A 27153-nucleotide genomic window follows, 5' to 3' on the forward strand; every position below is an offset into this window, starting at 1 on the left:
ACTTGGAGGGCTATTTGAGAACTTTGTAGCTCCGCTGAAGAATTGTCTTGTTTTCATCTTAAAATTAATGTTTATGTTTTGTGTATGTAAGTACTGCATTAAAACCAGTCTTAAATAAATCAGTTTTGATCACTACTGCTCAAATGCATTTTGCTAGTCTGGTCCTTTGCTGTCACAGACAGATTGTTAGGTGTCTTTCATAAAAGAGCTGCAAAGGAGGGAAGAAAGTCCCTCCAAAGCAAAGAATCAGACTTTTGCAGAGTCTGAAAAAAGGAAAATTTGCAATGTTCCATCCCTCTTTTCCTGTGCTGTCTGCCATTCCTTTCCATGCAAGCCTGCTTTGCTTTTGTCTCCAAAAGAAGAGCTGTACCTCAGCATTTACAGGAGTGGTGTGCACTCAGAGATCATCCCTTTCCTTCCTGCTGTGAGGATACAGCACAAGGAAACAGTACTGAAACAGAAAGTCATCTTCCGGTTAGATGGGGTTTGTATTGAAGTATATCGCTTCCAAACGCAACTCAGTCTTTTCCCTGCTGAAAAATGTTCCTGGAGAAATCAAACCCTCTCCATTTTTAGCTTCAGACCTCCCATCAAACAGTGGAGCATGAACAGTTGCTACACTCCTGAGAGCTTCCCAGGTGCAGTTTAGTTTGGTTTGGCAGGAGGCATCTGGCCCCAGAACAGTGAAAGAAGATCAAAGAAGTTCCCAAGAGTTTTCATTACTCTGATAAGGATCTAGAAGAGGAAAGGCATGAATGTCTGGAATATCCTTGAATGACTCCTCAGAATTCAAGAAGTCAAAGCTTCTTGAACCTGCTAACACACTGGAATGTTTTCTGCCACAGATGATGATGATGGTTTCACTTTCAGATAGCAGAGGACTGGAAGGCTGGAGAAAACTCAGTTCAAAAAAGCTGTGCTGACAGCTCTTTCAGACTACAGAGGGCAATAAAGTACACAGAAATCATGCTGCTCTGGGTCATTGGAAACTGAGCCACTGTAGATACACTGTGTGCAGGTGGGTCCCACAGTGCAGGCCTTCAATTCCAGAATTCTTTTCTATATATGAATTTTCCAATGCTGCTAGTACTCAGTGACTGTTCAAGAGACTCAGCGGCTGCAGTGGCAGACTGGTGACAAAGTTTTATGCTGCACTAGGAGAGAAAACCCAAGTCTTGCCTGGGATGCATGTCCACGGCCATTTAAAAGCAGGGAGTCAGCTTGAGCTATGAGCTGCCTCACATCTTGTGTGTCACTGGAGATGAACATCATTTATTATGCTATCTCAATGTGCTAACTAACTTTTGCTGCACATCCAGCTCTGATTTCAGATGGCTGAAGTTCAGATTTTAGACCACGAACTTAAGTAAAACTTGAACTATTTAAGACAGAAATTTTAATATTTGCACTCCAATGATTTAGCAGGCAATGAGGTCACATAACCTATCTGTTTCCTGAGAACTGAGTTCCTATTGAAAACAATCCAAACTTTGAATTGAAAATTTAATTTCCAAACAAAGATGTAGTGTCGGAGCATATCCTTGGCAGAAAGCTCTGTTTTAGCATGTTTGAGAACACCTTTTTTGTTTGACTGTGTTCACACAGAGTTTCTACTAAATGGAATTAAAAGTGCTTTTCCAATTTTAGCCTTGCTCTATTTCTGCCACCTCTAACAAATAGCTGAAGTATTCCTGAAAGACAGAAAACCCATTAGGCTTGAATCCTCAGTTAAGAAAATAAAATTCAAAGAAATTGTTGTGTGGTTATATTTTAGATGGGTTCTTCAAGTAGACATATGAAACACTTATTAATATTCCAGATTTTCTTATCTGTTACAGGGCTTGCAAGTGTTGCAGGATGAAGAGAGAGGTGAGAATGTTGACCTCATGTTCAGAAGGCTTGATTTATTATTTTATTATATATATTACATTATAACTACACTAAAAAGAATAGAAGAGGACGTTCTCAGAAAGCTAGCTAAGCTAAGATTAGAAAAGGAATTAATAACAAAGTTCTGTGTCCCGGCAGAAAGCAAGAACAGCTCTGCTGTGAGTGGCCAGTAAATCCAAACATCCACAGGAGACCAATCATGGATCCACCTGTTGCATTCCACAGCAGCAGATAAACATTGTTTACATTTGTTGCTGAAACTTCTCAGCTTCAGCAGGAAAAATCCTAATGAAAGGATTTTAATGAAAAGATGTCTGTGACACTTATCCATATTTCTAGTCAGGCCAGTACATATCTTTTATAATCTCATTACTCTGCTGGGACTTCTCCTCGTAATTAACTTTCTGAAGTAATTCTTAAATGCAGTCTTCTATTTACTTCCAGTTGCTATGAGATGACATCCTGCCCTTTAGCCACAGCATTTGATACACATGGCTATTTTTTAACAATTATGCATAGCTAAAATGAACCAATCTGTTGCTTTTTAATATCCAGCTCAACAAGACAGTGAGTCAGTGCCCATTCATTATGGGTGGAAGATGCACAGCATGAATGAACAGACGTTCAGCTTCCTGGCTCAAGCTCTAAATAAATAAGGTACAATTTTGGGTTTTTATTTTGGCAGGTTATGTAAAATGTACGAGAACTTTACTCCTGCAAACACCCAAATACCAAAGATAACAGCTTCACTGAAGAAGTGCAGCTTTCTCCACATTCATCTCTCCACTGATTGACTGAAAAAAAAGCCCAGGGTTTTTTGACTCCAGGGGATCTCACAGAATAACTTTGGCTGAAATTTCTGGTTTTGATGACTAGCCTGGTGTGGGTCTGTGGCTGGGTTTGGAGGATCTGGGTTCACTTCCCTCACCTTTTGAAGCTGTTCCACCTTGCACAGGGCATTTAACTGTTCAGCCAGGGAAGAGGAGGGAATTATCCAATGTACTGATGCCCTTTTGGTCAGCCACACAGCTGGGATGTGGTCTGAACACAGGAGCAGGTACAGCCACAATGAACTGAGTGCCAGCTGGATTGGTTGCCTGGCATGTCCTGCAGCCCTGCCACATCCCTGGTGAGATGTGCAGGTGGACAAACCAACCTTCTTCCCCTGGGAAACAGCTCCTCCCTCCAGGGTAAAGGCTCCATTGCTGTGCTGGTGGGCACCAGCCCTAGCACCTCCTCTTAGCAGGCTCTGTGACCACTGCTTTTGTTTAAAAGGCCTCAGATGGAAATGAAATCTTGTTCTTGGCCAGGAGCTTTCCCTCAACCCACCCCCAGGTTATTTTTTCAAATTTGGTCTATTTCCAAATGTTGGTGTTGATACTTACTCCCCCATGGCAGGGGACACAGAACCTCTTCACACAACAATGCAAAGACCATTCTTCGGACCATTCACAAAGATTTTGGCTATATCCAAACTGCAACAGTTTGCAGACAGGACTTAAATGATTTTGTATACAACCATTTTGACAAGCTTTTCTGACTGGATTTTGCTAGAAACATGCATATTTGGAAGAACTTAAACATGAATTAGTAAATTCTGATAAGAAAACTACAAGAAATACTCCAAACAAACAAAACATACAGTGTAAGGAAAATTTCACAATCTTTACTTACTTCCTTTGTTTTGTCCATTGCCTTCAGTATGGTTATGTTTAAGTCTTCCAAGACAGATAGAACATTTTCATACTCTCCTAAGTGCTTTGAAAAATAATCTAAAAGAAGAAAAAACCTCACATCACCTACAAATGTCCTCAAAAATCAGTGTCTCATTAAATATCAGCTTTATCAAATCTGAATTAAGTTACAGCATTATTGAATATCTAAATGCAAAATGAGAAGGAGTTACAATGAAAAGGATCATTTTCTTTGTAAATTTTGTATTCTCTCTCTGTAAAATCATTCCTGGCATACTTAAAATACCAAAAACAGTATTTCAAAACTTTTTCTTTCAATAAATGATCTGTCAAAATCACAAAAAATGTAAATATCATTTTGACAGATGAAACAAACTTATTTTCAAAATATCTACATCTTTTTTGTAAATTGAAATTTCAGTCTAATCGTCTTCAATTACTAGCAGCAAATGAAGTTTTCATATGTATGTGGTGAATTTGATTATATTGATATGAAAATGAGTAATTCTGGTAGAGCCCTTAGAGGAGATAATATCAAGGGGCGGCTGTTGTGAGGCACAGTTGGTTGAGAGCAGCTGTTTCTCTGAGAAATGAAGAGACCATGAGTTGGCCAGATAAGCTTCTAGTCCCAGGTGCTGTGACATTTTCAAACAAATACAATGCATACAAAATTAATTTTAATGAAAATCATGGAAATAACAAGTTTCAGGATGTCCCTGTGTAGCTTCTCAAAGCAAAGGACTTCTTAACAGAAAGAGCTGATGTAAAATCAGAGGGATTACAGCAAGAGGAGGAAGCAAACCTGGGAAATGATGACCCGAATTCCCATTTGGTTGATGTGGTGAAATACAATAGAGGGAAGCACAGGGAAGAAGTAGTGTGAAAAATAAATAAATAAAATTATGTTAAAGCTTAGAGACTGTGTTAGACAAGGCATTTAGGCATCAGATCACCTGGAAGAGCACAAAAATCAACATCTGAGTGACAGACAGGAAGAACAAGGTTAGATAGGAGGTTTTTGAAATAATAAATAGCAACCCTTCAGGGCTTTTAAGAGGTCAGCATGAGCTTCTTAGGGGAATTATGAAAACACAAGTTACCAAGAACACTGTGATGTGACCTCATGTTGCTGAGAGTTTGAATGGAATTATTTAGAATTAAAATGTATTATTAATTAGTACCCTGGATGTTTTTAGCTTCATTTCTGAGATGAACTCATATAGCTCAGAAAGAGCTGTATAATCACAAGCTTAAATATGGATTGAGTAAATTCAGTGCCAGATTTACAGATGAGAAACACCCTAGTGGCAATATTTGAAGGATTTAAAAAGGCATTTGAAGCAGCCTGTATTTAATCAAAACAGACAATAAACAGAGTCAGTGCTGGACTGACCCCCCCAGGCCAGCAAGCCTGTGTGACATCAGCTGCAGTAAATCCCATGTGGAACAAAACCACCTCTCTTCCTCAGCCAGGTTTGTACAATTTTGGCCAGATGCTCAACCAGCAGAAATTGTCACAGCCCAGTTCACTTCAGATAAGCCTCTTGTCACATGCTTATAAGCCACAGGGTGAGGTGGGTTTTAGGGGGTTCTTGGCCATGTCACCCTGTGGGTGAGTAAATGAGCTGGTATTCAACTTGACAATGTGTTCATCTCTTAAAGCTCTTCAACATTGCTGACCACTGGGAGACTTATCAGGCTGCCATGTTTCCCTCAGAAACTGTCTGGTGTTGACAAGTAGGATTTTTTTTTCCTGACATATTGTGGGAGAACCTGCAAAAACATTTGTAAATTGTTTTCTGCTGCAAGAAGCACTCCTAAATCAGGTGCTGTTAGATAAGCTGGAGAGCAAACAGGGTGTTGGGGAAATGACTCACAGCTCAGAATGAGGTACAGAAATGGGTAATTGGGCCAAAATCTAGGCCTTGCAGGAGTTTTATTGTGACAAAGGATGATCGAGCTTGTCAAACTTGCTGTTCTCCCTGGCTCAAGTAGGAGGAAAGCAATAAATTTTCTTTTTGTGGAGGTATATGAGTGAATTTTCTTTTAGTGGGGGTATATGACAAGTTTTAAAGTGAGGAACTAACTAGAAAAGATATCTCACACTAAGGGGGAATAAAATACAAGTCATCTATCTGTCTATCTATCTATCTATCTATCTATCTATCTATCTATCTATCTATCTATCTATCTATCTATCCTTATGTCAGAACAGATCTTGAGTCTCAGAGAGTGTGAAATACTGATTAGGAGAAATATTTTCAAAGTAAATTCTGCACAAAGGGGATGACAGAGTCTGAAAAGATTATAAGCCATCTACATTTTCCCAGGAGTTCTCTGAGTGGAAATTATTTTGTGTTTGAGCTACAAAGATTAAACAGAAAAATGTAATCACATGGCATGTTTATTTGCACAGGGCTGCTGCGGGCATAGATTATGTTCTTTCCCAAAAAAAAACTTACCACAGAGCCCTTCTGTGTCAAGATTGCTGAAAGATAAGAGTATAGAAGATTAGTGAGGTTGGTAATGGTTTGGTTTTTTGGTTTTTTTTTTGTTAGGGCAGAAGGCTGTAGCCTTACTAAAGCTGGCTGCAGGTTCAGCCTCCATTCCTGAGCCCATTCCCACTGGCACTTTCCTACTCACTGCAAGCTCTCTCAAGTTCAGCCTTTGTGCATCATGCTGCAGTTGCTGCTCCTCAGGCCTTACACATTTGGCCCCAGTTCTTGCAGAAATCCATCTAAACACCAGAAATTTTTGGCTTGGGTTTTTTCCTCCACCTTTCTGCCTGTACTCCCCTTCTGTGGCTGTCATACTGGACAGCAAGGCTCAGAGATAGATATTGGCCTTCCATGCTAAAGAAGAAAAGATCCAATAACTTTCTCCTGTTTGCAATCCTTGCTGTGCAATAGTGTTCTGTGGGAGAGCCTTGCAGAAGGAGGATAAAACCAGACATAGTCCATGAGCACACATAATTCCTAAGACTTTCTGGCCATGCCAGGCCATTTCACCGCTACTGAAATTTTGGCAAAATTAATAATGTGAAAAATACAGATGTACTGCCATACTCATATGCCATTGTTATATAAATACATAAAGGCAGGGAAGTATTCTATTCAATTCAAACCTGTTTGCTAGAAGCAGATTTCATCTTGATCAACTTCGAAGAGATATTTTCTCTCATAAGCAAGGCTTTAATAGTTAAAAGAAAAACACATTTGACTTACAGCTCATTACTGAAAGTTAGTATATTGCTTTTCTTCCAAGGATGAAAAGAAACAAATTATTAAGGAAACTTAAAAGCATGAATGTCCTCTTTGAATCTTGCTGAGGGGTGAATATTGAACGGCTGATTGCACTTAGTATTTTTTCACTTATCCTTTTAATAGAATTTTTAATTGACCTTTTAATAAAATGATGACACAGTACTATCTTAAAATCACTTTCTCCTTTGCTAACTTCCATACATCTGGCTTTTATTTCACAAGGGAGAGAAACTGATAGGAATTGCAGGATCCTGGATCATCACAAACTTGCATACTCAGGGCTATACAAACTTCTGAACACTTTTAATTGATAATGTAAATGAGCTTTTCACACAACATTTATTAATTGAAGGTGATTCTTATCTGCATTCGAACAGGCCAAGTGAGATGGCTGCAAATGAGACTTGCACCTGATTTCTCCAATGACCTTGGTGGCAGGTATAAAGGAATTCACAGTCTGCAAGAACTGGTGCTGAAGCTGTGAAACTCAACTCTCAGGTAAACAAACCATGTGATGGGGAAGTGTCTGCAACCCCTTAAGGCTGTTTACCACAGATCACTATGGTATCTATGATCAAATGTGTCTGGCCAACTCTTCTGCAGTTCAGCAGTTGATTTTGGAACAGTGCAGATGTTCACCTCGTAAATGCAAACTGAAACCATGAAAGCTGGAAAATTTCCTGAGCCAAAGAGCCTTGACAGGATATGATGAGGTAAAAGGACAGGAGCTTGCTGGTATAATGCCTACTCTTTTTTCATTATCCCTGCATTTTCTGCTCCTTCACAACCTCTGCCCTAATGATTTAATGCAAAAGACTTCTGCATTTCTTAATGCACAGCTTGATAACTGTGTTTAAGATGACCTTTCACATCGTCAGCCAGTCAAATTCATGCACTCTTTTCAAATTTTGTATTTAAATCACTTCTGGTCTGTGTTCTTTTGCAACATCCTCAGCCCTCTGTCAGTGACATAGGGAGTGGCTCAGAGGCTTTCAGCATCCCTGTTTTCAACATGCTGTTTGTCCTTGACAGCAGTAGCACAGCTGCAAATGGACTACCACGGAAAATGGAAAAGTATTCAGGTGCTGAATTCATTTTCAGTTAGAACTGGACACATGAATAACCAGAAAATATTACCCAAAGCATTTTGTGCAGCAAGCCTGTGAAAAAGCACTGAAAAGACATAAAGAACATGGATTTCTGTCTAGCATACTCAGTATTTCCTTCTGTTACAAATACCCTTGGAGACTTCATTGTTCTCAACATCCTGTTTGAAGGGGATGCTGTTCTAGGCAGGGAAGCTGTAATTTTGTCAGTCATTATTTCATTTTCTCTGAAATAATGACATGATGCTTCAAAAGCAGTTGTGAATAAATGTCAGAATTCTTTTGCTACATACAAACAATTCTAAACTCCTTGCAAGATGTTACAGAAGTAATTAAAGAAGTTTGGCATGTATTTAATAGTACAGGAGTGAGGTGCACACGAGAGGGCTGTTTCTGTAACTCAGTACTCAGGTTTACAGCAGCACATGTTCCTCATTTCAGTGGGTACAAATACCAAGGATGCTTCTGCCTAGACCCATAATCTGGCAACGCTGAACATGTTATTAACAATATTTGCTGATGACTCACATCCAGGCATCAGCCCTCCACTCATGATAAGCAACCAGAGCATAGGGTGAGGCAAATGCATTCACATCACATCAGAATGATAATTCTCAATTTTCTTTCTGACTACTAGATGCAGTCCTTCTACCTGTCCATGTCTAAAATATTCTCTACCTAAAAAATGTGAGCTATTTTTAAAGGACTAATATACTGAGAAGTCCTGATCACTGAAAAGTTGATCATAGCTATTGGTCAGTGACAGAAAAAATAAACAAATTCACTTGACTGAACTATGGCAAAAGGGCTTATTTGTGGTACCTCTGGAAGTGATCCAAAATGCAGAATTGCAAAGCAGCTGTGCTTTTGTTCTGCCCACTTATGTTAGCTGTAGACTGGGGGCAGCCAGGGAGGAGAGAAGGTTAAAGCTATTCCACTCATCCACTGCCGTGGGTCCATGGATCCACTGACCTGACACACACTGTTCTATGGTACAAAAGGCACCTCCAGGCAGGGGAACCAGCAGAAGATCTGTGTATTTTCCCTGGACAACGAGAAAAGGCAATATCTTACAGAGCATGGAGTCTGAAATATAAAGCAGTTATTTTGTTGAAGAATCCAATACTATATAAAAGACTTTATGAGCTAATTTAATTTAGGAAAACCATTGCCATGAATTGCAGCTGGAGGAGGAGATTTCTTTTGAGATCTCTCTTCATTCTCAGATATGAGAAGGATTTATCTCAAAAGCTTGAACTAACTATTTTTTCAGTCCCATTTGCATGTCTTTTTGCTAAATTTGATTTTAGGGATGAAAGTTTGAAGGTAGTATCGCCTATTGTTAAGTAGAAGCATATAATTGGTGAGTGAAAGGAATTCAGCACTACATAAACTGTGCAAGGGTAACTGAATAGGAATCCATGGACAACCTCAGCCAAAAAGCTGTCGGGTCTTTGCAACAAAAAAGCCTGTGTACCATCTCACTTCGTCAGCAAAATGAGGTTAACTACTCCAACACTACTGAGGGTGTTTTGCATAGGAGTCTTACGTGTGCACTTCCATTTTAAGGATTTTCTGCCTCACAGCTCCTTCGCAACAGCAAAAAACACCTTTTGTCCAGGTTTGTTCAAGGTACCTTACCAGGGGAGGCAAAACTGCTTCCAGTAGGATGCAATGCTATAAGCAGCTCAGGTGTTGGCCTCTGGTCACAGAAAAGGGAGAGGAAAAAGGGGGCAGAAGTGGGACAAAGCTTCTGTCCCTGGGCAGACAAATTTCCTGCTGGCCTGAGGACACTGCTGCTCTTCAGTCCCAGATCCATGTGGACTCTGCACCCTCTGGGCTCCCAAAGGCAGCAGCCAGTTTGGCTCTCTGGGCTCTGACATGGGCAGTGGGCTCAGCTCTTTTACTATCCCACATTTTGCTTCACTAAATAATAGCCTAGTTTGCTTAGTTCCAGGCTAAGTGATTACTTCAGAATCATCACTTACTGCTCTGCCTGTGGCAGGACTGAAGGAGAGAATAAAGGGTTTTTTTCCTGACTAAGAACTCATCTGAAAAAACAACCCTCTAGTCCTTTACATTCAGCAGTGACTCACAGGGATGCTGACAAGTCACCTTAATCATCCCAGCTGTAACAGCCTTTGTGTTGCTAAAAGAGGCTTGATAATGCTATTAAAACTTGTAGTGTGTGCTAAAATTTGTAGAACACTGTACGAGGGCTGCAGAGCTATGATTTTTTTTTTTTGCAGAGTCTGAATGACACAAACCTAAATGAGGAAATGAAATGCAGCGCCACGGTGGCTCTTTTGCCACAGAGAGCAAATTTCAGAATTTTCACCCCCTAGGAGGGGATAATGTTTCAATTTCTGGTTTTGTCACAAAATTATTTAAAGAAAACCAAAAACGAAAACAACCCCGAGATTAAATTATTTATTCTTATACAAAATAAAATGTTTACTTTGGTTTCTTACACTCCTTGGAAATGCACAATTTCAAAATGGAAAGCAGGCAATTCCAAACTGTCAGAAATCAAACGAACAAGGCAGAAGGTCAGCTTTGCTGAACAGGCATCTTCTTTTGGAAAAGGAAAGTGTGTGCCCACTGTAAGCAAAGTCAGGTGACATGGGAAGAATACTGAACCACAGCTTGCCAGTGTAGGAGAAAATTCATACAGCCAAAGATCAACTGGAGCTGAAGCTGCCCAGAAATGTGTGAGAAAAGAAAAAATTATTTTCAATATATTAATGGCAAAAGGCAGCATAGAAATAACATCAGCCTGTTACAGGATGTGGATGGGCACCTCACAAAAAGGACATGGACAAAGCAGAGGTGTTTAATGCATTCTTCGTCTCTGCCTTCAACACAGATGATAGACCAAGGGGGTCTCAATGCCCTGAGCTGGAGGACCATGGCTGTGAGAATGTTTGACTCCCAGTAGACCCTGAAATTGTGTGGGATCTGCTGCTTCAGCTGGATCCCTACGAATCTATGGGGCCTGGTGGGACTCATGTAAGGATCCCCAGAGCTATCTGATGTCATTGCAAAACCTCTCTAGGTGATTTTTGAGTGGTATTAAAAATCTTGTGGTTCTCTGGGAAACCCAGTTATAGAAGGCACCAGGCCTCCAAACTACACCTACCATTAAGCAGGCAGCTTACTGCAGGGAAGCCAACGTTATCTACTGTAGAACTGAAATGAAACACTTTAAGTCAGCTCCATTTAGTTAAAGGCAACTGAAAATAGTCATTACTGTTTGATTTTTTCACTGAGAGAGACTGCCAGTTGTTTCTGCAGAAAGCTGGATTTCACATTAAAAATAACCACTCACATGGAAAATTTCCAAGCAAAATTCTATTTGCAGCTTGTCTGTCTGACCAGAAGATCTGTTAGCATCAGGATGTTGTAAATAATTCTTGGTGAACTTGTTTGATCAGTTGTGAAATACTAAAATGTATAATCAGCTCACTCTGACCAGTATCTTGCCTTTGTCTCTGTGCTTCATTTCCAAACTGATTTCTATAGCTATGGTAATGAGAAAACTGTGTTAAAGCCAATAGCTGCAATTACATGTCTTAAATATTAACAAACACACCTTTCTGATGCCAATGCTGCACCATGTGCCTGAAATTCTAATTAAATCTAAAAGAACCAGGTTTTTAAAAATGGTCAAACCCTAATATATTATTTTCCTCTTGCAAATTTGCATTCAAAAATTCCTTTAAAAAAATAACTCACCTGCAATTCCCCTAATTAAAGATCCTGTCTGTATGTATATTGTTCTTAATACATTTTTTATTTTTCTTGTTTTACTTAATATTCTTTTCTTATATTGAACTGTGAAAGATCAGCAACAGCATGAGACTGAAATATACCTTCCAACTAAAACAAAAGGAAACCATCCAAGGCAGAGATAATTAGTACACTTAGAATACCCTTAAATTGCTGAGGACTTGTAATGGAGTTTACAAGCAGAACCTTGAAGGAAGCACTCTGGTCCATATAAACATGTCCTTTATTTTAGTTCCAGTGCCCAGCACTGGGCTCCAGGCTCACGGGTTCCCAGGGCTGCAAGGATTGCTAACCAGCCTCTCAACATCCAGGTGCCACCTTTGGGAGTTTGCTGCTAGGGCAGATGATCTCAGCATTTCTCTTTTGACCCAAGGGAGGAACTAGGGCTCTGCTAATGGAGACCTGGGCAGGTGGGAGGAAGGTTTATTCACTTTGGGAATTAGTCCCAAATATAGATGTCCATATGGGTGCCAGCTGTCCAACCTTCCCTGCCAGGCAAAGGAGCCCCAGAGAATTCAGTGGAGTGAGAGGGTTTAACAGACCAGCTAGGAGGAGACTCAGAAGTAATTTGATATAACACAGGCATCGAGTGTTGCTTCAAATGCTCTAGCATTTCTCCCATCATCCATGTCCCAACTACTTCTACTGTGTTACACTTTACACCTTGGGCTGATTTTCAAGTGTGAACATCTCAAATGCCTAAAGCCTGGGCAACTGAGCTGAAGCCCATGAGAACAGTACCACATCTTAGGTGCCAGTGACTTCCCTGAGCATGAGGGAGCCTTAGACACCCTGCTGACACACAGGCATGCAAGTGTAGATGTCTCCATAGTGCCATCCCTCTCTATCTGCTGTGCATGCAGCATGACACACTCCCCAAAAGCCCAGCCTAAGCTCAGTGCTGCAGCTGGCCAAGGCTCTCAGATCCTCACCAAACTCATCTGTGGCTTGTGCTTAGTTCAACTTAGGCCACACACAAAGGTTTAATGGGGCCTCTCTACCTTTGGGAAGCTGCCTGTGCCCCAGGCCCTCAATAGCTCCAGCACCTTGTAACTAGGGTCCTGACTAAGGACTTCATTTTACCAATGCATAAAGGGAGAAAACTAAGTCTGATTCCCCACAGACTCCTGTGAGTCAGTAATTAGTGAAGCATTTATTGCACTATCTCTCTGGCAGTGCTGCAGACTAAATCCCCTTGAGACCTTCTGTGTATCTCCTAGTTTGAAACTTTGCCAAATATTCTCATTATCTTCTGACACCTTTTCCCAGAGGATGCCATTATGCTAAAACAATTTCCATGGAAGTCATGAGTGGGGGGAGGGTAAAGGATTAGGGTAAGAGGAAGGTTGCATTTGCAATGATTTTTGTGAAGACTTTTTCTCTAAACCATTAACCATGTCAAGGATTCTTGCTCTGCTGAAACACAAGCTTGTCAGAGTTCACATTAAAATTAGGTAGGAGATGATTTACCAAAGAAATGAATGGTAACAGCCTTCACCCCTTAAACCACTAATTTCAAACTTTTCCTGTATGTTTCTCTCTCCACTTACAAAAAGACCTGTGCTTCTGATATCTTTCTCTACTTTCAGTACAATTATTCATTGTATAATATAACACATATAAACAAAACATCAGTATTTCTGCAGAGCTTCCTCAACTGTGCTTCAACACTGTTTCACATGAAGGATGTTTTTCATTCATTTAATAACCAGAATGCTCTGAGACAGCAGGGTCTTCAGCTCCACAGTTACTTCAGCTCCAAAATGACTACAACCTGCAGACCATGTTCCTCATGACCCTCCATGTCAGCACAAAGAAAATCTTCTGGTGCTTTTGCAGCACTCACCTTTGTTCCAACAGCCTTCCCATTGCTCCCACCAGCCCTGCAGAGCCTCACTGAGCATGTGGAGCTTGCAGCTCAGACTGGGGGAGGAGAGAGGGGTGAGGAACCACACTGCGTTTCCTTCACCCTGACAAACTCCAAAAATGTTAACTCAGATTTCAAATAGAGTGCATTGAGATTTTTTCAAGTGTTAGGACAAGCACTGACCAAGGCCCAAACTGACATTACAGATGTATCACATGGATGGCATGTCAAATACATGTCAGATCAGGACAGAAAGTTAAACTCTTCCTCTTGCCCCTTCCCTGCTCACAGATATGCACTCATGTTGGTCTAACTCTTACTCTGGGGGCTTGGCTCCTACTCAAGAAACTGTGGGAATCTACCTTGGCTTCCTGATAACTTAAGAAGAGCCTAAGATGCTGCCCAGATGCTTAGAGTGTGTTTATATTGGGGCTAGCTGCAAAATAATTATGAAAAGGGGAGGAGAAATACAGTATAAACTCCAGGCTGAAGCTTAAGTCAAAACTCTTGATTTCCTACCTGTATTTGTTCGGTTGGGGTTTTTTACAGGTCTTTAAGTACAGGACACTGCAGTAGAAGAAAATGCATGCTAGGAAACAAGAACCTGGAGATGTGGCTGTAACAGCCTCGACCTGATCCCTTCTGCATCAATGCAAAGCATCAATTCTGCATCAATGTAAAGCCTTTTCTTCCACTGGCAGTGTGAGGGCATCTGAGTGTGGACCCTCCACAGCTGCAGATTTATGCCATTTAATGGTATATGATTGCCCAAAGGATTCATGAGATCCTGGAAAGAACAAATAGAAGTGACTCTCAGTGGCACTCAAATGCTTAATTGGCTTTCAGCTTCACTCTGAAGTAATGACAATACTGGAAACAACACTTACAGAAGAATGGTTAACTGCTACCCCCCTAGAACAGCCACCTTGTAATTACATGTCAGCAATGCTCACTGTATTGCCTAATCAAAGCTTACCTTCAAGAAAGGTAAAATATCATAGCAGTACTAAAAGATGGAAAAAAAAAATTCCTTTTTTCATCAATACGCTACTTTACCTAATTTGGTTGTCTTATGCATTTGTTTCTGGCTGTGTCCAAAGAAAAAAAGAAGCTAAAAAATTAAGGCAATCAATTTGTACACTGTGTCTTTAACAGTATTTATTTAATATATCAAATGCCATAAAAAGGTAAGGTACATATTTTTAAATAGAAAGAAAAATAGTATACATGGAAGTACCTTCATAAACTGCTAAATATATGTCCAAATTATGTATTCCAAACTGAGGAAATATCCTCGGCTAATGCAAATTTTTAGTACAAGCAATGATCTGCCCTGAATTAATAACCTGTACTTTAGGGTCTAGGAAAAAAAGTACATTTAAATTCATCCTGTCATAATAGACTCCTATTCAACCTATGTCTTGGAAACTTGGTGCAGCAGTAACTAATTCTTACTCATCTGTGTTTTTCCTGCTGATTAGGCACTAATTGACTCCTTTTACTCTGTAAAAAGAGAACACCTGACTGCTTCAAATACCAAGGTGCAGAGATCCTAGTCAGTCAGGCAGACACAACCTGAATTATTGGGAAGTTAAACCCTCTGTTATTTTCCCTGCTATCACACTGGAAATGGTAATTACTCATTTCAGCAGTCTTCCACAGCCTATCTGCTTTGTGACAAGCATGTTGCATTGGCTTGGATTGGTCTTTTTAAAAGTTAATAATCTAAATCTCACTTCAATCAGACTGACATCAGGGCCCGTGTAATAGTGGGGTTTAATACCTGCTCAATTTAGTTTCCTTAGAAGTGTTAAGCCAGTGTAAGTCATTCATGCTTTGAATCTTTTATTGGAAAATTGCTGCAGCACAGCTGAGAAGGGAATTCAAATTGCCTGAGTTTGTGGTCCATGGCTATCAGCCCAAGGCCACATCTCCTCTTTCATCTTGAGGCTTTAAAGCACAAAGACTTGTGCACACAGACAGTGAGGTTTTGAATGTTGGCAGAGCTAAAGGATTTAACGCAGGTGGAAACAACCCAAAGTCTGCTGTTGTGACAAGATGGTTATGAAATCTTGAGATACTCCATGAAATGAACAAAGGGATCATGACATGCTTCCCTAGACATCTGTCCTAGGCATTTATGTGTAGTGTAAATCATTGCATAATCACAATGCTTATGAAGTATTCCTGGGATAGGGAGCTACAGTCTGCAATTTGTAAATGGTGATGTGAAGCAGAGAGAAGATAAAAGATTTGCCCAGAGTTTCACAGTGTCTGCATTTTAACTGGATAAGAGAGACAAAATAATCTGTGCAAATCTTATCCCACTAGGTACAAAATTGAGCAGAATCCTTTGCCCTCCCGTCCTGAAAACTAGCCATAAAATACTTCTGAGTTGCATAATTTTCATTTCATTCCCCTGGATAATTTGGAAGTGAAACTGTCTTAAAATAGGTGGTTTGGTGATTGTTTGATATGTACATGATTCTCCTAATGCTTACGTTAAAACACTTTCCAAGGTTCAATGAACATTTTGCTACTTTTCTCAGCTAGCTCATTAATTTGAGACATGTTACCATAACTTGCCCTTTTCAGGAAATGCCAGTGAGTAAAGTTTTTGCTTCATCATATCTGCTTCATGTGATTTTTTTTTCTTTTTGAAAGTTATGTTAACAAGGAAATTATATTATACTGGCCAAGCTGTCTCTCTTTGCTATATCCATCTGATATTTGGCCTGTGACACCTTGCTGACAGGTTTCCTCAAAAGCTTACAAAGGGGTAGGGGAAAGCTTTTAAAATGTATTTGCCTCTGTTATATATCAAGTATGGTATAATACTTTTCAGCTGCAAAGTCACCCTAAAGCCTTTTATCAGTTCAAGACTCCATGAAAAAAACACTCAAAAAGCTTCTTGTTGCTGTTTTAAATCCAAGCCTCAAGTACATTTTCTTACCCATATCTAGATTCTCCTCCTCCTGTAACAAATGTTAATCCATCAATACAGAGCACCCTTTCTTCTGGTTCAAAAAGGTAATTTAGTAGCTTGTCTTAATCTTCCACCTGCTCCATTCCCTGAAATACATGAAAACTGAACTCTTCACAGCATTTACTCTGAAGCTTTTGTGCTCAGATTTTTGCCAGGCTTTTTCTGGACAGTGAAAATGATCTCTCTCTCAGATGGCTGCCATGAAAGTTTAATTACCTATTTTCAATTAATAGCAGCAGCATTCAACAATTGCACCAATTCTTCAGGTGTGCCTATCTACCAGGAAGAAAAGCATAATGTTATCCTCATTTTTCTACATATTTTTTAGATTTATATATTCCCTGTTAAAGAGAAAATGGTGTAATAACAATAACAACAACAACAATAATAATAACAATAATAATAATAATACATTAATTTAAAAAGTTTTACAAATAAAATGTAATTTTTTCTTAGAAATCTTGCTTAGTATCAAGAATTTCTGCCTTTATCAGGATGCTTGCAGACAAATGGAATTATGGTAAAATAAAACCACTTACACAGATATGTGGTACATATGAGGAAGTCCAAAGCTGTGGGAATGAGTCTGGCTCTGAAATGAGTTTTTGACTCTGGGTCATTCATTGACCTTCTTGGCCATAAGGGCACATTGTTAGCTCATTTTCAATTTGGTGTCCACCCAATATCCTTTTCTGCCAAGCTGTTTTGCAGCTGAGTGGACCCCAGCACTTATTGGTGCATAGAACCACAGAATCATAGAATTGTTTGGATTAGAACAGACCTCTAAAACCATGGAGTCCAACTGTTAACCCAGCATTGCCAAATCCCCCAAATACCTCCAGGGTGGTGACTCCTCCTCCTTGTCTCGATCACCCCATCGCTTAATCACATCATAAATCCTGTAGTATTTTTTATTCCCCACAAATCCAGCAGATCAAGTACCATTTCTTCTGCTTACTTCAGGACATTATTTTGGTAAAAACTCTAAAATCTTATGAACTCTACTACATTTAATTTGATTTCATTTCCCACAAAAGCTGGGGCTTGTTTCTCCCCAGAAGCAGGACTTTGCACTTCTCCTTGCTGAACTTCATGAAGTTCCTGTCAGCTTATTTCCCCTTGGCCTTGTTAAACCCAACCATAATGGGAATATCCCAAGGACACACCAGCACAACTCTTTACTATATAGAATTGTTTCATTTATTTTATTTCCTTCTCAACATCTGCTCCAAGTATTCATCTCAGTATGACTCAGTGCAATTGAGAATTGAGGAATTCACAGTTAAGCCTGAAGGAGGCCTTTGCTTTCCATGGTGGGGGAATGCAGAAAGCATCAAATTTCCACCCTGTGTTCTCAGTACCCAAATCACATCTATTGAAATATGCAAATATTTCAATGAGTTTTCAAAACTCTTCACTTATACATTTTATAGCCATGTGACACAGCCTGGCTTCCTTCAAGCAACTTTCTACATAAACTTGTTTCCTAAAATCTGCCTGAGGTCTGTTTTCCATTTGCAGGTGCAGAAAGTGACACTGGAATTGTAAGAAGGGGGCACTTACTCAGTATTGTGTTTATCAATGGTGCGAAAAAGCTCATGCAGTTCTTCTCCACTCAGAACTCCATCAGCAAAGTAAGCTTTGAATTCATCAAAAGACAGTTTTCCATCATCTGAAACGATGAAGAAATGGAAATGGACTTAATTTCATTCATGTTTTTTCTTGTTTATTTCATGCAGTAAAAGAGGAAAGTGTTAAAAGCCTCTAGGTCTTTAGCTTAAATGTAGAAATTTTATATTTTAAATGCAAGGATGATTATCAGCAAACAAAAGTCAAATAAAGATAAACCTTTTCCTGTTATTTAGAAGAAATCTCAAAGATTAAATTGTACTTAAATAATGATTTATCTAAATTGATTGAGCCTTTGCATGAAGCATAAAGAATGTTTTTATAGCCTAACACTTCACAACTTTTTTGGGTAGCACTAAATGTAAGTTCACATGTTTCTTTCTTTCCCTCAGTAACATACTGAATCCCTCACAGGGCACAAAAAAAAAAACTGTAGAGGATAAGACTAAGATGTTCTAAGCATCAGACTAATCTACAGTGCATTGTGACTTAATTTTATAGTGTGAAGAATCTATTATAAAGGCAGTATCTAATTCCTGTGACTACATGCTGTACTACAGCAGGCAGATTTGAAGAGTAGAGCTGACAAGTTTCCTCCTTCTTTTACTTGCTATTATTTAATAATTTGTCTGGAATATATGGCTTCAGATATCGTGAAGAGGTTTCAAATTGTACAAATTAAATGTCTGTTTCAACAAAACCATTTTGAAATGTTTAATATGAAAAGATAGAGTGTAGCTGGAGATGATCATCATTACAATCAAAATAAAATGTCAAGATCTTTAAGAGCCAGAAACCAAGAAGGCACAAAACTGCAATGATTACCTAGCTGAGAATCTAAATACATTTGCCATTTGGCTCTGGTTACAGAAAAGGAATATCAAATATTGAGTGTGTTGAGCTGAGTGTTCTCACAGATAAGCTTCCTTTGGCTCTTACAGATACAATCAATTGCTTAATCAAACTACCTCTGCAGCTTTATCCGTTGCTGGGAAGGCTGATTTGCATGCAAGTTATACACACCTCAAGAATACTTGTGACTGAGAATACTCAGTGACTTCTGGCAACTTTCCTGAGATAAACACACAAGTTTACCCATAGAACAGCCTGGGGTAAATACAAAACAAGTCTGTTTCAGTCCTTCAGGATCATTTGCTTTATCTCAATCCAGAAAATCACTGATCCACCAACAGACTGGGTACTTTAGTTATTTTCTTTATTTTTTGTCATCCAAGAGCAGACATTGCCTTTTGGTTCATTGCTGTTTATTCTTAATAACATTCTGAATGTTATTGACATTGAGTGACAAATCACTGAGATTGTTTCTGGCAAAACACAAGGACTTTTTGAACCTATTTGGTACTTACAGACTTCATAGAGTTACTTTTACCAAAAACCAGCTCTGATTATCCAGGGCATTTCTCTGATTTTGTGTAACTGTTTTGCCAGAGCAGCTGGGGCAAGTTTCATTGCCAGTGGCCATCCTTGTGCTTCCTCAGTGCTCACATGAAGCTCAGACCCAACACTGAACAAGTGCTTCCTGTGCTGTTAAACTGAAGATGCATTTGCCTAGACAGTTTAGTTTTTTTCCCCCTCAACTGTCAAGAATAGCTTTTATTGTCAAGAATAGCTTTTATTTTAAAGGCTGTGTCATGTGTGCTTAGCACCACTGCCCTGGGCACACCTCAGTGCCATTGGAGTGCCCAGATAAATGCTATCTGGTTTAAGTGCTGAGCAGAAACCTCTATTAGAGATTCTTCAATCCTTGCCACTGGCAAAGTGACAGGGGAAGGATGAGTAATGAAATAAACTTCTCTGAAGCTATGCATCCATCAGGGAAATCAACCTTCAGCTGTATTTGCCTTGGCAATGTTATTTAAGAAGCTGTTTTGCAAGACCTGCTTGCTTTTGTCTGTCTTCTCTGACATCTTTCAAAAGAAGGGCTTCTTCACAAGCAGTCACAGTCACCCATTCTCCTTTGTCTCTCAACTGGCAGACAAGTAAATAAAATGAAAATATAAGCAATAAAATAGATTTCCCCACATTGCACTTGCAAATTTAGAAACAGATTCACACAGTGGTTTACAGGAGCCTTCGTCCACGTTACAATTGCATTCTCACATTTATTTCAGTAACATTCACCTGTCTATTGAGTAGATGTCTTTCTGTGTAAAATATGCCCAAGGGATATCCCCCAGCCAGTTGGCTGCAAAAATGCTAATATAATCTCCAGGATATTCTTTAGATAGCTGATGCCTTCAGTAAAGAACAGCATATCTGACAGAGGAAAATCACACACAGTGTCTCAGTTGAAAGGTGATTTCAGCGAGCTAAAGTGTATCGAGCAAATAATGGACAAGGGCACAGAGGTATTTGGAGACTGTGTGCACAAAGATAATGGCAAATGGTAAGACTAGAGCTGGTGAAGGAAGTTACAGTGATGTGGAGAAGAAGGATGTCTCACAGAGATGCCAGCAAATGCTGGAGGACAACTAAACCACTTCCACTCTCCCTTATTTTGGGCATTCTGTTAGGATTGTGAGCCTTTCTAAGTAGTTTAAAAAGAGTTTTTTCATAGCAGGAGCCACATCAGATGGAGCTCATATGGCTGAATGGTAGCCCTAGCACTTATGGAACTTGGAAGAGCCACATGTAGGAGTTTTTGGCAATCAGAGGAGAGAACCACTCTTGGCTGAAGGTCATCCTGGGGTTTACCTTAGAAGGATGTGATTTGGATAATTGAGCCCTCAGAGCTGTTTTGGCCCAATCAGACAGTGCCAAACTATTGTTGTAGGGAGTCCCTGATGCTTGGAATAATGTGCTCTGACTCCATGATTCAGAATGCTGAAAAATTTGCTTTATTAAATGATACTATATTACACTAATACTACATTAAAACTATACTAAAGAGATACTATACTATACTATACTATACTATACTATACTATACTATACTATAGAAAAATTTGTGACTGTCAGAGACAGCCAGGACACACCTTTGACCCAACTGGCCAAGGAATCAAAACAACCTTCACCGGTGTCCAATAACCAAATCACTTTAGGTAAGCAATCTCCATAACACATTCCACATGTGCAACAACAGAAGCAGTGAATAGAGATAAGAATTGTTTTCTCTTCTTCGTTCTGTGTTTCTCACTGCCTTCCCAGGAAAAATCCTTGGGAAGTTGTGCCTGCTGCTCTCTGTGAAGAGAGCTGTGGCCACACCAAACCTGCCTCACAGAATCACAGAATCACAGAATTTTCAAGACTGGAAGAGACCTATAAGATCATCTAGTCCAGCCGATGTTCTAACTGTTCAGCTAGATCATGGCAGCAAGTGCCACATCCAGTCTTTTTTTAAATTCTTCAAGGGATGATGCCTCTACCACCTCACTGGGTAAATTATTCCAGTTTCTGACCACTCTTTCTGTGAAGTATTTCCTTCTTACTTCTAACTTACATCTAGCTTGACGCAACTTGAGACTGTGTCCTCTTGTTCTATCCGTTGTTGCCCGGAGAAAGAGGCCGACCCCCAGCTCACCACAGCCACCCTTCAGGAAGTTGTAGAGAGTGATGAGGTCACCCCTTAGTCTCCTTTTCTCCAGGCTGAACAACCCCAGCTCCCTCAGTCGCTCTTCATATGGCTTGTGCTCCAAGCCCCTTATTTGTTTCGTTGCTCTCCTCTGGACACGCTCAAGTAACTCAACGTCCCTCTTAAAGTGAGGGGCCCAGAACTGGATACAGTACTCCAAGTACTGCCTCCAGACTGGCAGCATGCACACTACCAGGGCATTGAGGTTGTTTATAAGCACAGATCAATAAGAACAGATCTCTGTCCCTGTAGGCCAACAATTAGGAAAGGAAGAAGAGATAACAACAAACGATATTAATAAATGGAAAAACTCCCTGTGGCAGAAATTATTTATTCACCAGGAAGGTACAACAGGGACTAGAAAATTACTCAAAGTACTCAAAGTCACTTCTGCCGTGGGAAAGGCAAGGGCCAAAACACAGACCCATTCAGGCCCTCACAATTCTCAATGGGAGCTCAGTTTCTCTTGTGGGTGTTGTGACAGCCCTTTATGGATTTTTGAATCCATCTGCCTTTTTAGAACTTAAAGCCTTCAAGTGTTTCACGTGAGCCACAGAGCCTGTGTAGCTGAAGAAAACACACTGGGAAGGCAGTGTGAACGTGGGTCCTCCTCCCAGCTCACCTGCTCCTGGGGACCTGCTGTGGGACCTGTCCTTTGGAAGGCACTGACAGTCCCCACCTGCTGTAAAAGGTTTGAACAGACTACTATTGAGTACTATTGCCAGATGCAAAAAGATGAAACCCACGTGGTTTATTAACATATGGCACACAAGCTGGAATCAGACCAAGAAAGGTCTGCCAAAATAACAAATTTCAGTGTGCCAAGGTGAGCATGCCAATAATATCCACTAGGTCCCAATCATAAGGGGGCTGCATCAGAAAAAGCACAGGAAAATTTAAAGAGTCTGGGCAAGTCCACTAAGCTTTTCCTGACTCTGATCTATATTGTATGTTGATAAAATCAGAAATAGGCATTTTGAGCCATTATTCCATCTTTCATGCTAGAAAAGCTTCACACAAGTAACCAAGTGATTCCAAGGCTAACAGGGAGAGGGTTTAGGTTATTTCTACAGAAATGTTTCTGGGGAATCTGTAGCACAGACTCCAGCCATGCAGCACTTGAATGAAGCGGGGGGTGAACGGGGAATCCCACCCCAGGCTGAGCCTGGGCTCTGGAACAGGATGCAGGATCATGTCTGCAGTGGATCCAGATGGTCAGGAAGCAAACAGCAACATGGTGACAGTTCATGCGATGTACAGCAAGGGTTTTGCCTTACTAATCCCTTCACTGAGTAACTTGGGAGCTTAAATCAGGGATGCTACAGTTCAGAGAATTTCTGTCCTCTGGCTTCTGTTTAGAAAATGTGCTCTGCAAAGTCATTCAGTAAATCTCTAGCTCAAACATGGCCACTTTGGGCCACTCAGCCCTGACTCGCTGGGTATTGTGGTGCATTGAGCTTCCCCAAGGGATTCCTGCACATTGCTGTTTTTCTCCAGGGAGGTCACACAAGAGCTGTGTTACCCAGTCATGCTGTGACCTCTCTGGCCAGACCATATGGAGGGGAGAGCCTGTGCACTGATCCAGCTGCCACTGAGCAGAGCTTCTGGGGCAGTCTCTGGGCTAGCTGAAGACCTCATGAGATGACAGGGTGTTATAGCCACAGGTTAGGAGATACTGGCCTAGATAAAAAATGTTGAAATCAAGGACTTTGCATTCTTTGCTTTGGTATAACTCCAAAATTTTTTTTAGGAAAAAAGTTTAACCCACTAAGTGGCAATCTTGAGAGCCTGCAGGCCAACTCTGACAGTTCACTTTAGGGAAGCTTCCAGAGATCCCTTTCCCAAAGTGCTTTCTCTGCCTCTCAGAGGCATATTCCCTTAATCCTCAGGTACAGTATGAACCAGCACTCTGGTAAACTAGCTAGAGCCAGTGAGAAATCCCAGTCTGAGGACTGCTGCAGTGAGGCAGCTTTCACCTTGCCAGAGCTCACCTACAGACACATGAGCCAGCACAGATGGTAAAAGACTCACCTGAAAAGTCAGTGTTTATTCTGAAAAGGCACTGTCAATAAATAATGAATAGGAAAACATCTATTCTGGTCTCTGCAAAGCTGACTCTGGAGTAGGCATTGCAAGATTTCCTCCTGATGATCATACAGGTGCACTTCAGAGGTGTTCTGGTTATTTTCTAGAAATCTTGTTGGTCACTCAAAAGCCTATGATCTGTGAATCAAACCTTTTGGTCACTGACACCAGTGAAAGGGACAGGGTGCTACTGCTGCACTCGCCTTATTTTAAGGAATCCTTTATTTATGACCCACAGTTTTTGTTACGCCAATGTTAGCATGGTTTTAGAGCTGGGCTGAAATCCTCAGATTATTGTAATCAATATGCTGCATATATAATCACAGTATTTTATACAGTTTCAGAATTCTACATATAAAAGCCTGGTGTGCCTGCTCTGTATCATGGACATCAGGGGTACTGAATATGACAGAATTCAAAGATTATCTCATCTGACTATTTTTCATTTTATAGATCCTAGTTCAAATACATTAAAAAAGATATATATATATATATTAGGGGGAAAAAAGCTTTCAGTGAGTGCTTGTTTGAAATGTCAGAGAAAAAAAATTAAACCAGACATAAATGCAGTGATTCCGACATCAATAAGATGCTGCTGCAAGTCTGCTGGTTGTTTGATATTCAGGTTCGTCAATGTATGGAGCTTTAGTCTTCTTTTGTTTAGTCAGTTTTTAAAATTTTCCCTCATTTGTTTGCAGTCATGCCTGAAGCAAGCTGTTTACAGTGTTCCTTACGTTTCAGGCTTTTTGGCTTTTTACGGAAATGTCTGCTTCTGTGGCAGATATTACCAATGATGTTTTTAAATACCTTCCTCTAAGGAGCTTTAAGAGTGTTTGAGGTATAGTTTCACTCAGTGCTTTTTCTTAACAGCTGACTTGTATCTGCAAATCAATGAAAACATCTATATACAAACCACCTTTTCCAAACCTGTCATATTAGAGTTGCCCTCCTTAGGGCCTAGAGGCATCCAAGAGCTCGGGGGCAGGAGCTGTTAAGTTATGGCCTTTGTTAAGGCCATAATCAAACACCAATTTGAATTTTGTGGAGGAGAGAGACAGCTGAGAGCTACTCCCCCTGGGGGACAGGGCTAGGAGTAACTCCCTGGAGGTTTGACTGGATGGACACTAAAAAGTGCCAAGAGAAGTCTCAAACACCAGAGCATGCCAAGTTTCCAGAGCAGGAGAAGAGATCCAGAGCTGGAGATGATAGACAGACTCTGGTGAAAGGCAAAGGCAATGGTCCTCTTCCCCAGTGGGATGGGAAGAGAAATGACCCCCACCATGATGCCAGCAAAGGCAGGGCACTTTTCTCTAGTTATTTTGTGGTGCTCCTTGACTTTGGTCTGTGTTGAACCATCAGTGTTGAACCATCAGTGTCAAGGCGCCTTCCCCTTGTTACTCTTGCAATATTAAGGGTTGCATTCTCAGTAAAATATTACCTTTTTTCCCCCATCTATTTGACAGTCAGACTGTTTGTGATTGGACTTCTGCAATGTAATATGTATTTGAAATTCCATTCCTGTGCTAAGAGGAGGGAATTCTGGCAGGAGGCAATTCTAATTGGGCACATGTCACAGCTGCATGGTCACAAGAGGCCCCTGGGTGACATTCACCAACAACTGATATCATTTCACTGCAAGGCTGATGGGGTGCCCCACGTCCCTCTTGGCATATCAGGGGATAAGAGAGACACCTCATGCAGACAAACACATGCAGGTGCTGCATTCACATGTGTGTGAGGCAACCACTGTTTCTTGAGAGATGAGGGAAGTGAATTTTTTTGGGGGGGTTAGAAAAGATTGCATTTGGCAGTTCCAGTTTCCCATTTTTTCTTCGCTCCCTCAATTGCAGGCTAGGGACAAAATTTTATTTTTTGCGAGGAATTTAATGAATTTGATTTTGTTTTTAAATAGCAAAAGAAATTAAACAGATGAAGATTTTTCCTTTTAGCTGGATTTTTTTTCCCCCAAATTAGTTCTGTGTGAAATCCACATGCTTTCCTTTGAGTCTGTGGTGTTCTATAAAGTAAACCTTACCAAAATTTCATTTTGACATACAGACCTGAAACATCTCCTTTCCAAAAAGGTCAATGTGCAGCATCTCACCTTTATGAAATTGCTTTTTTACCCCCTCAGGATTTTCTGTTGCTTCTGTCAATATTATGAACCATATAGTTCTTTAAAATCCTTCCCTGTGCCTTGTTCTCCCTTCAAAAATATCATATGACCTTTTCATTTATGGGAGATATGTGGATCAGCTCCACAAAAAGCAGAGCCATGAAATAAGAACTACAGAGAGAGTTTATGAAGCTGATCCTCTCATGGAATCTCTGCATAGCTGATATTTCCAGAAATAGGACGGTAACAGAGTAATATATGTACCTGGGGCCGGCAAAGAAAGAAGCCATTTGTATGACTTCATTCACATGGCTGTTTGCTAAAGGACTTTCTTAATTGACCACAAATGCCATAAATTATTGTAGCAATTTTGAGTACCAGCAGTTCAGTAGAATGTCTTGGCTCTTTTGATCTTTCATTTTATACTGCCTTTGCAAGAATATTTATCTTTCCTTGTGGTGGAAGGCTTACCCGAAGTCCCACAGTCCATGAATTCATAGTAAAAATGCTTATATAATACTCCTACTTATCAGCTCCATCCACTTTTTTTAATATATTTTTTTCCTTGCTGTCTAGCAAGAATCTAGTAAAGTTTTTGATGATATTTTCTCTGAGGGTATTTTAATCTCACAAAATGAATGAATACAGCAGAGGAGGTTCTATTAAAAGTATAAAGAGAATTTAACAGGGCTGTGTCATGGACAGTAATGTAGTTACTGAAAGCCAATAGTTGATTTCCTGTAGCACAGAAAGGAGACACTGAAAGTGTAAGTAGACCAGTCATTAACCAAAACCAATAATTTATGGTGACAACGGTGTGAGCATTTTCAGTAAGTAGTCACATATCCAATAACCTTGCTGAAAATGAACTTAACTTCACAGCCTTGAAACAAATCTCCCTATCAATGTGGCACAAGCCTGTGCATTGCTAGATAAACAAAGTGGAAGTCCCATGGGCAACTGATGGTTGAGCAAACACAATTAAAGCCTAAAAGCTGAAATAATTTTAAGTTCATGGACATTAATAGAACTGAAGTGACTGAACTTAGCCACTTTTCTGCCAGTAATATGTTGTAAAAAAACGTATACAGGTAGGAATACCAGTGACCAATATCTCTGGGTTTTGTATTGCTCTG

At 40.2% G+C, this 27153-nt stretch overlaps 1 protein-coding gene across 1 annotated transcript in view; it reads right to left on the reverse strand.

The window, feature by feature from the left end:
- NECAB1 (N-terminal EF-hand calcium binding protein 1) overlaps positions 1-27153 on the reverse strand; it is a 60382-nt gene that overhangs the window by 28550 nt on the left and 4679 nt on the right. Inside the window, exons 3-5 of the mRNA XM_058807441.1 lie at positions 18159-18267; positions 6047-6072; positions 3565-3662 (exon numbers count right to left, since the gene is read on the reverse strand). Coding sequence (XP_058663424.1) covers positions 3565-3662; positions 6047-6072; positions 18159-18267 — 233 coding nt within the window. The remainder of the gene's footprint in view (positions 1-3564; positions 3663-6046; positions 6073-18158; positions 18268-27153) is intronic.

Source organism: Ammospiza caudacuta, chromosome 1 (assembly GCF_027887145.1).
Source record: "Ammospiza caudacuta isolate bAmmCau1 chromosome 1, bAmmCau1.pri, whole genome shotgun sequence".
Classification (NCBI taxonomy): domain Eukaryota; kingdom Metazoa; phylum Chordata; class Aves; order Passeriformes; family Passerellidae; genus Ammospiza; species Ammospiza caudacuta.